At 53.5% G+C, this 9463-nt stretch overlaps 1 protein-coding gene across 3 annotated transcripts in view; it reads right to left on the bottom strand.

Moving 5' to 3' along the window:
- The window catches only part of PCGF3 (polycomb group ring finger 3), a 65715-nt gene that overhangs the window by 20630 nt on the left and 35622 nt on the right, over window positions 1-9463 (bottom strand). For all 3 annotated transcript variants that reach the window (XM_032253868.1, XM_032253867.1, XM_032253866.1), the window contains exons 7-8: window positions 5155-5265; window positions 4038-4126 (exon numbers count right to left, since the gene is read on the bottom strand). In XM_032253868.1, the coding sequence (XP_032109759.1) occupies window positions 4038-4126; window positions 5155-5265 (200 nt within the window). The remainder of the gene's footprint in view (window positions 1-4037; window positions 4127-5154; window positions 5266-9463) is intronic.

Raw genomic sequence — 9463 nt, 5'->3', positions numbered from 1 at the left:
AAAAAAAAAAAAAAAAAAAAAAAAAGTGTATATTTTGTGTATTTGAAGTGGAGAGTTCTATAAATGTTTATTAAGTTTAGTTGTTCCGGATCTGAGTTCGAGTCCTGGATATCCTTGTTAATTTTCTGTCTCGTTGATCTGTCTAATATTGATGTTGAAGTCTCCCACTATTATTGAGTGGGAGTCTAAGTCTCTTTATAAGTCTTATGTATCTGGGTGCTCCTGTATTGGGTGCGTATGTATTTAGGATCGTTAGCTCTTCTTGTTGCATTGACCCTTTTACCACTATGTAATGTCCTTCCTTGCCTCTTTTGATCTTTGTTGCTTTAAAGTCTATTTTATCAGAGGCGAGAATTGCAACTCCTGCTTTTTATTTATTTATTTATTTTTGCTCTCCATTTGGTTGGTAAATTTTTCTCCATCCCTTTGTTTTGAGTCTTTGTGTATCCTTGCATGTGAGATGGGTCTGGATGCAGCACACCGATGGATTTTGGCTGTGTCAGTTTTTGTATTTTTACTAGAGATGGGGTTTCATCATGTTGGGCAGGCGGGTCTTGATCTTCTGACCTCATGATCTGCCCACCTCAGCCTCCCAAAGTGCTGGGATTACAGGTGTGAGCTACCGCACCCAGCCAAAAAGGGGTTTTAACTAAAGTTATCAGGAAAAAAAATGCTTTAAGAAAATTCAGCTGGGTGCAGTGGCTCACGCCTATAATCCCAGCACTCTGGGAGGCCGAGGAAGGCAGATCACCTGAGGTTGGGAGTTCGAGACCAGCCTGCCCAACAAGGAGAAACCTCATCTCTACTAAAAATACAAAATTAGCCAGGCATGGTGGCACATGCCTGTAATCCCAAGCTACTCGGGAGGCTGAGGCAGGAGAATCGCTTGAACTCGGGAGGTGGAGGTTGTGGTGATCTGAGATCGTGCCACTATATACTCCAGCCTGGGCAATAAGAGTGAAACTCTGTTTCCAAAAAACAGAAAGAAAATTCAATATTTAATCCATTTAAAAAATCTGGCTCTTTTGAAAGCAACAAATAAATCTTTAGCACGTCAAGGATCAAAAGAAAATATAACTATTAGTAAAAATAAACACTGACATAAATTTAAAACTGCAAAACAGAGGTTAAACTGGAGAATATCACACACAGCATTACATGAATCCACGGAAAACGGCGCTAGAGGCCAGGGGAACATCAGCCTGCACCCCTCTGGAAGGCCAGCCCACCTAGCAGACCCCAAAACTGAATTTCCATGTGATCCCAGGGGGTTCCCTCACCACTAGGGAACTGCTCTAAGTACAAGTAACTAACAAAGTCCAAACAAGAAAAGACCCAGCGCCTGGGCACATGGGAGACCAAAGCCAGAGACAGCACGTAACGAGCATGGTTCTCTAGGGCCTGGGTGCACAGGAGGCCACAGCCAGAGAGAGTGACGGGCGTGGTTCCAGGAGAGCCTCCAGGCCACCAACAGAAGCAGCAGCAAGGCAGGGAAACCAGGGCTCCTTAAAGAAGGCAGCAATTTCCTCTTTCCTGCCCCTGGGGACCCCTTCTCTCAACTGCTCGCTCTTCTCCACTGACCCAAAAGGCAGCACCATCACAGCCCACATTGCACACAGATGTGTCTATTTCTGTAATGCTCTCTGAACATTTTAAACAATGTGGAAGTGTAAACTACAAAGTTAAGGTTCTATTACTTGGCCAGGTGTGGTGATTCACACCTGTAATCCCAGCACTTTGGGAGGCCGAGGTAGACAGATCATCTGAGGTAAGCAGTTCAAGACCAGCCTGGCCAACACGGTAAAATCCCATCGCTACTAAAAAATAGAAAAAATTAGCCGGGCATGGTGGCGGGCACCTGTAACCCTAGCTACTTGGGAGGCTGAGGCACGAGAATCGCTTGAACCCAGGAGGCGGAGATTGCAGTGCATGCCACTGTGCTCCTGCCTGGGTGACACAGTGAGACTTCTTCTCAAAAACAAAAAGATACTGGCCAGAGCCGTGGCTCACGCCTGTAATCCCAGCACTTTGGGAGGCTGAGGTGGGCAGATCACAAGGTCAAGAGATCAAGACCATCCTGGCCAACATGGTGAAACCCCATCTCTACAAAAATACAAAAATTAGCTGGGCATGGTAGTAGGTGCCTGTAGTCCCAGCTCCTTGGGAAGCTGAGGCAGGAGAATCACTTGAACCCAGGAGGCAGAGGTTGCAAGTGAGCCAAGATCGTGCCACTGCACTCCAGCCTGGTGACAGAGCAAGACTCCGTCTCAGAAGAAAAAAAAAAAGAATGAAAAGGTACTATATTAAGCAGCTCTCAGGTTACAGGTGGTGGCTCATGCCTGTAATCCCAGCACTTTGGGAGGCTGAGGTGGGCAGATCACCTGAGGTCAGGAGTTCGAGATCAGCCTGGCCCGAGTGGTAAAACTCCATCTCTACTAAAAATACAAAAATAGCTGCATGTGGTGGTGGGCGCCTGTAATTCCAGTTACTCGGGAGGCTGAGGCAGGAGAATTGCTTGAACCTGGGAGGCAGGGCTGCAGTGACCTGAGATCATGTCATTGCACTCCAGCCTGGACAACAAGAACAAAACTCTGTCTCAAAAAAAAAAAAAAAGAAAAAAACCCAGTTCTCCAGATATGGGTATGGAATATCATCAGACTCCCCCAACCTTTTTTTTTTTTTTTTAAAAACTTTTTGAGACAGAGTCTCACTCTGTCTCCAGGCTGGAGTGCAGTGGCGCAATCTCGGATCACCACAATCTCTGTCTCCCAGGTTCAAGTGATTCTCCTGCCTCAGCCTCCCAAGCAGCTGGGACTACAGGTGTGTGCCATCATGCCTGGCTAATTTTTGTATTTTTAGTAGAGACGGGGTTTCACCATATTGGTCAGGCTGGTCTCGACCTCTGGACCTCGTGATCCACCTGCTTCGGCTCCCAAAGAGCTGGGATTACATGTGTGAGCCACTGCGCCTGTCCTCATCAGACTCTTTTACTGCATCTCTGTGACCGTGTAGTTTTTCTGTCTGCATCTGGTGATACCATAAATGTCATGAGAGGAGCCCTCCTTGCTCACTCTCACCTTCCTTCCAGTACACCGCTGGGCTCTGCTTTCCTTTACGTAACATTGACGGATGCACAGAGACGTGCCCAGAGGAAAAGGTGCCAACACCTCACACAAAGCTTGGCCGTGGGGCTGAGAGGCCAAAGCCTGTGCTGACCAGCCATGTTTTATACCAGTCAGGCATAACCATAAGCACAGGTTCATCTGGTAATTTTATAAAAAGAAAAACAAAGGAAGAAGTCAGGAGGAAGAAAATAGCCCTTAGGTGCTGGGGTGTCACTGCTCCCTTCATCCTGAGGGAAGGTCTCTGGCATGCTCCCTCCCTTGGTGCTCCTGGCACTGCAGGGTGAGCACTAATACAAGAGGGTCCACAAGCCGCGCCCCCCCACCTGCTCCCAGCTCCCTGGGCAAGCACTCATACAGGAGTGTCCTCGAGCCCCCCCAGCCTGCTCCCGGCTCCCTGGGCGAGCACTAATAATACAGGGGTGTCCGTGAGCCCCCCACCTGCTCCTGGCTTCCTGGGCAAGCACTAATAATACAGGGGTGTCCGTGAGCCCCCCACCGACCTGCTCCCGGCTCCCTGGGCGAGCACTAATAATACAGGGGTGTCCGTGAGCCCCCCCAACCTGCTCCCGGCTCCCTGGGTGAGCACTAATAATACAGGGGTGTCCATGAGCCCCCCCCAACCTGCTCCCGGCTCCCTGGGCGAGCACTAATACAGGGGTGTCCATGAGCCCCCCTCAACCTGCTCCCGGCTCCCTGGGCAAGCACCAATAATACAGGGGTATCCGTGAGCCCCCCCACCTGCTCCTGGCTCCCGGGCGAGCACCAATAATACAGGGGTATCCGTGAGCCCCCCCACCTGCTCCCGGCTCCCGGGCGAGCACCAATAATACAGGGGTGTCTGTTAGCCCCCCAACCTGCTCCCAGCTCCCTGGGCGAGCACTAATAATACAGGGGTGTCCGTGAGCCCCCCACCTGCTCGTCGCTGCGGTGGTAGTCATTGTCCTCCTCCGGCTTCTCTTCTGCGGCCTCTTTGTTTGAACTGTCGTCTGCTTTGGTTTCACCTTTAGTACAAACAGAACATAGTGCACCATGAAATCCAAACTGTTAAGCCATTTAAAAAAAAACTCTACACTGTACTCCAAATGTCATCAAAACTTCACGATATCAGGCGACTCTGGACCCCTGGAGTGGAGTAAGAGTCAAAGGAAAGCTGTCTGCAAAACATGTGCCAGGGTCTCCCCAGGATGTGGAACAGGTGTGTGGGTCTGTCAGTGCAGGCTCGGGGAGCGCAGAAGGCAGAGACGGGGCAGCTGGAGCCAGTGTGGGACACGGACACACACCGCACCCACCACATGGCCGGGCCTGCCCAGAGCTGCTCAGTGCTGATCACATCCATCCCTTCATTCCAAAAGCCTTCTCCTAAAAACCCAGTATTCTAACTCTGCTATTAAAATTAAAACTTCCCCTCAGGTTAAAAGGTTCAGACAAGACTGCTTGCTTCCCAGACAGGCTTCCTAACCACCCCTCAGGGCTGTGCTTCCAGGGCCCACAATGCGGATGGAGACAGGCCCAGGCCTCCTCACCCCCCAACTGTGACGGATACACAGGGAGCCTAAAGGCTTCTTCAGAGTCCGTGTGCTCCACTAGGAAAAAAAATGTCCTCAAGACGCAGAAATTTGTAGGGCTATGCTGGGATTTCAACATACATGAACTTTACACAGAAACCAACCATTATTCTGCCATTTTACAGTAAAACAAGCAGTCAAATCTCAGGAAGTTTACCTTCCACTACTTTTTCCCCAGGCCCTCCAACCCGTGACCTTTGTCCCCCACCTCCAGGCACTCTTGGGGGCCCTTTTGCTCTCCCCTGCTGGCCTCAGCCTCCAGGACCCCAACTTTTCCCCTCCACCCACATTCCCACTGGTGCCAGTGAGGAGGAGCACCTTGAACCCTAACCTCCCACCCCCTCAGGTGCCCTCATTGCCTCCGGGAGTACCTGTGGGAGCGCCTGGCAGACAGGGCCAGCTCTTTACGGAAGGCCCCGCGAAGGTATTCCCGGATGCCCGGACAGCATGTGGGGTGCACTCACCGTTCCGATGGGAATCTAAGTGCTGTTTTGCAGAGCAGGTCTCCCCCTTGATGTCTCCGGGCACCTCCATGCCCAGCTTGTGATAGAACTCCCTCTGCTTTCTCATTTCCGCTGCAGAAGATCAACACACAGGCTTTAACCTTACACAGGAACGAATCCTACTGCACTTCTGTTCATATACATCACATAAAGAGAATTGCAGATTTGCAGCATCAAGTTTGAAGGCTACTAATAAGGCTGCAGCAAATGAAGACTGGGATGCTCTGAGGGCTCAGCCTGGCAGGAAACGCAGCCCGGTACCCGCCCGCCAGCCCATGGGGGACAGGCTCAAGGCCAGGAAGCCCAGATGTGGGACGGGCATCCCCACCTTGGCCACCACCTACAAGCGTCCAACGTCACAGAACCCACCATCACTGGGGGCTTATCAACACTCAGCAGTTCAGCGCCTTGTCAGACACCACTGCTGACTCACGGCTGAGCCAGTGGCCTGCCTGGCTGCCTGTGGCTCCGAGATCAACCTGCCGCCAGGTTCTCCCCATGCTCTGGCTCCGTGGCAGACCCTGCCAACTCAGAGGCACCCCAGGCCACCATGGAGGAACCCCCAAGAGAGCCTTGCGGCCTGACAGCCCTGGGACCATGTGTCCACAGCCTGCAGGGAGGGCTGCTCTCAGCTGTGGGCTCTGGTGCCACATTGCCTGGCAGTGGTGAAGAATGCCCCCTGGTGTCTGTGGCCATAACCACTGGCACAAATTCCAGGGAAGAGGCTGGCTGGAGGAAGACAGGCAGCTTCCTTCTCACTCACACCTGCCCTTAGGTCCCTCTAGTTCCAGGGGGTCCACATGCAGCCCCCACTGACTGGACCAGGGAACGCTCTCCAAGCACAGGGGGCCCAACCCTCCAGGGATGGCCAGCAAGGCGAACTTGGTAAGGGCCCTCTAAGTGTGACCTTAGGTTCACAACCAAGCAACGCAGTGAAATATGTGGTCTCAGTTCAGAAGCACACTATAGGCAGCAAAGAAAAGTGAGAACAGAGCTGCTCACACCCGAACCTGGACATTACTCTGAAAGTAGCTTGTGTGCTGCGTGACCAAGGAACTCTTCACCAAACTTTTTATCCTCATGTTTGTTCTCCCTACATACCATGAACTTGGCCAGGCCAGGGAAACATCTGGAGCAGATCCCAACCTACACAGGTGCCTCACACACACCGACCCTGCAGGGACCATGCCCACATGAGGCCACAAGCTTGGACAGAGGGAAGAACACCCCGAGAGCTTGGGCAGACAGGAGGACGCCCTGAGAGCCTGGGTAGGGAGACAAGGGGACCCCCAGAGCCTGGGTAGAGAGAGAAGGGGACACCGAGAGCCTCTGTAGAGAGAGGAGGGGACCCCAAGAGCCTGGGTAGAGAGAGAGAAGGGGACCCCGAGAGCCTGGGCAGAGAGAGGAGGGGACCCCGAGAGCCTGGGTACAGACAGGAGGGGACCCCGAGAGCCTCTGTAGAGACAGGAGGGGACCCCGAGAGCCTGGGTAGAGAGAGGAGGGGACCCCGAGAGCCTGGGTAGGGAGAGAAGGGGACCCCCAGAGCCTGGGTAGAGAGAGGAGGGGACCCTCAGAGCCTGGGTAGAGAGAGGAGGGGACCCCCCAGAGCCTGGGTAGAGAGAGGAGGGGACCCCGAGAGCCTAGGCAGAGACAGGAGGGGACCCCGAGAGCCTGGGCAGAGAGAGGGGACCCCGAGAGCCTGGGCAGAGCGAGAAGGGGACCCCGAGAGCCTGGGCAGAGACAGGAGGGGACCCCGAGAGCCTGGGCAGAGAGAGAAGGGACCCCGAGAGCCTGGGTAGAGAGAGGAGGGGACCCCGAGAGCCTGGGTAGAGAGAGGAGGGGACCCCGAGAGCCTGGGTAGAGAGAGAAGGGACCCCGAGAGCCTGGGTAGAGAGAGAAGGGGACCCCGAGAGCCTGGGTAGAGAGAGAAGGGGACCCCGAGAGCCTGGGTAGAGAGAGGAGGGGACCCCGAGAGCCTCTGTAGAGAGAGGAGGGGACCCCGAGAGCCTGGCTGGAGAGAGGAGGGGACCCCGAGAGCCTGGGTAGGGAGAGAAGGGACCCCGAGAGCCTGGGTAGAGAGAGGAGGGGACCCCGAGAGCCTCTGTAGAGAGAGGAGGGGACCCCGAGAGCCTCTGTAGAGAGAGTAGGGGACCCCGAGAGCCTGGCTGGAGAGAGGAGGGGACCCTGAGAGCCTGGCTGGAGAGAGGAGGGGAACCCGAGAGCCTCTGTAGAGAGAGGAGGGGACCCCGAGAGCCTCTGTAGAGAGAGTAGGGGACCCCGAGAGCCTGGCTGGAGAGAGGAGGGGAACCCGAGAGCCTGGGTAGAGAGAGGAGGGGACCCCGAGAGCCTGGGTGGAGAGAGGAGGGGAACCCGAGAGCCTGGGCAGAGAGAGGAGGGGACCCCGAGAGCCAAGAGGATGGGTGCGGCTGGCCTTGGGTAGATGGAGTGCTGGACGCTCACAAGGTGAAATGCTGAAATAATCTGAGAGCAGCCTGAAAGGAAACGTTTCCCGTAAATAATTGCATCTCAGCAGCCAGAACGAAGGCCTGGAAGGAAGAGCTGACAGCAGGACGCTGCCCCATCAGTCTCCAGAAGAGCCGTGATGGGAACGTCAGAAAGGCCGCGCAGGTCAGTGCAAAGGAGAGAGCCCCGTGGACACAGTGGAAAACAACTCAGCTTCAGATGCTTGGCTCTGATTCCCATTTCTTTTTCACCTCTAAGAATAAAAGAAGGATTAAAAATAGTGACACTCAATGTGAAGTGTATACAGGCATTAAAACATTTACTGGGGCTTGGCACAGTGGCTCACACCTGTCATCCCAACACTTTGGGAGGCCGAGGCAGGTGGATCACCTGAGGTCAGGAGTTTGCAACCATCCTGGCCAACATGGTGAAACCCCGTCTCTACTAAAAATACAAAAATATAGCTGGACATGGTGGTGCATGCCTATAGTCCCAGCTACTCAGGAGGCTGAGGCAGGAGAATCACTTGAACCCGGGAAGCAGAGGTTGCAATAGCTGAGATCGTGCCATTGCACTCCAGCCTGGGAAACAAAAGCAAAACCCCGTCCCAAAAATAATAATTGTTTTTTAAATGAGCTTAATGTCTCTGGACACTGCTCTTCAGCTGCAGCAGTCCAGCCCGATTTGATGAACTCACCACTGGCACACAGCTAACAACTCAGCCAGTTGGAAGCTTACTCTAACTAAAGCCACATCTTCATTTTACTTCCGTGAAGAAATGCTGCTGTGATGAGACGTTCCATTTTAAATTTTCAGTATCTTCTAAACACCGCTCTCCCGTGAGTGGGGAACATGTGACGTGTTTAGCCTGGTGACTCCATCGCTGGCTGTTTTCTCTCAGCATAGCTAGTGTCACGGATGAGGAACTCAGTGCTGTCCGTCAACAATGACAGTTCAGCGACACAGTGACCCAGACGCCTCTGTGGCTCTGAAGCACAACCACAGGAGTCCACCTTCCCTTCCTTGTTCTGAAGTGAAGGTGGTGCGGTGCTCATAAACACGTCCTGACACAGTGATGGTGAGTGCCACTGCAGCTGAGAGCTGCTTAGAGCCATGGGCCAGCAGCACAAGCCTGCCGCACACCCAGCCGCACCACAGACGGGTGCAGACAGCACAGCAGCTGAGCCAGTGGGGCCGTGCTCTGACAAGGCTACGCACCAGGAAATTTCAATGCTTAAATTTTTACGTCATAAAATACTATACTTTTGATTTTTTCCAACATTCTTAGCTCGTGGGATCCTCTCACCTTGGCCTCCCAGAGTGCTAGGGTTAAGGCATGAGACACCATGTCCGGCCCCCACGTTTCTAAAGCAAGAGGTGACAGGCACGCTCAGGGTCCGTGTAAAGAGGGCTGGTGAGCGAGTCAGCCCCACGGCCCTCACCAGGAATGGGCGGAGCCTGGCATAGCAAAATCCATGCCACATTCATCGAGTCAAAGGAGCCCACAGTGGGCAGAGACTGAGAATGGAGCCTTGATAAATGTCATAAAGATGTTGCCTCTATGAAGACAGGTTTCTAAAAACAATTATAAAAACAAAAAGAAATAACAAACCACTAAAAACCTAACCTCACCTCTGATCTAGCAACGAACCCCTTCCAGCAAGATGGGAAGGGAAGCATCCACTACATCAGGGGCAGGGACAGTTCCCTGGAGGGACAGTGTGGAGGTCCTGGAGCCCAGCAGGGGACTGGGGACAGTGTGGAGGGCCTGGAGCCCAGCAGGGGAGGGGGGACAGCGTGGAGGGCC

Source organism: Sapajus apella, unplaced genomic scaffold (assembly GCF_009761245.1).
Source record: "Sapajus apella isolate SASKATOON/1434 unplaced genomic scaffold, GSC_monkey_1.0 scaffold85, whole genome shotgun sequence".
NCBI classification, from domain to species: domain Eukaryota; kingdom Metazoa; phylum Chordata; class Mammalia; order Primates; family Cebidae; genus Sapajus; species Sapajus apella.
Note: the sequence above shows the minus strand (reverse complement) of the source record. Positions and strands in the feature narration are given on the sequence as shown.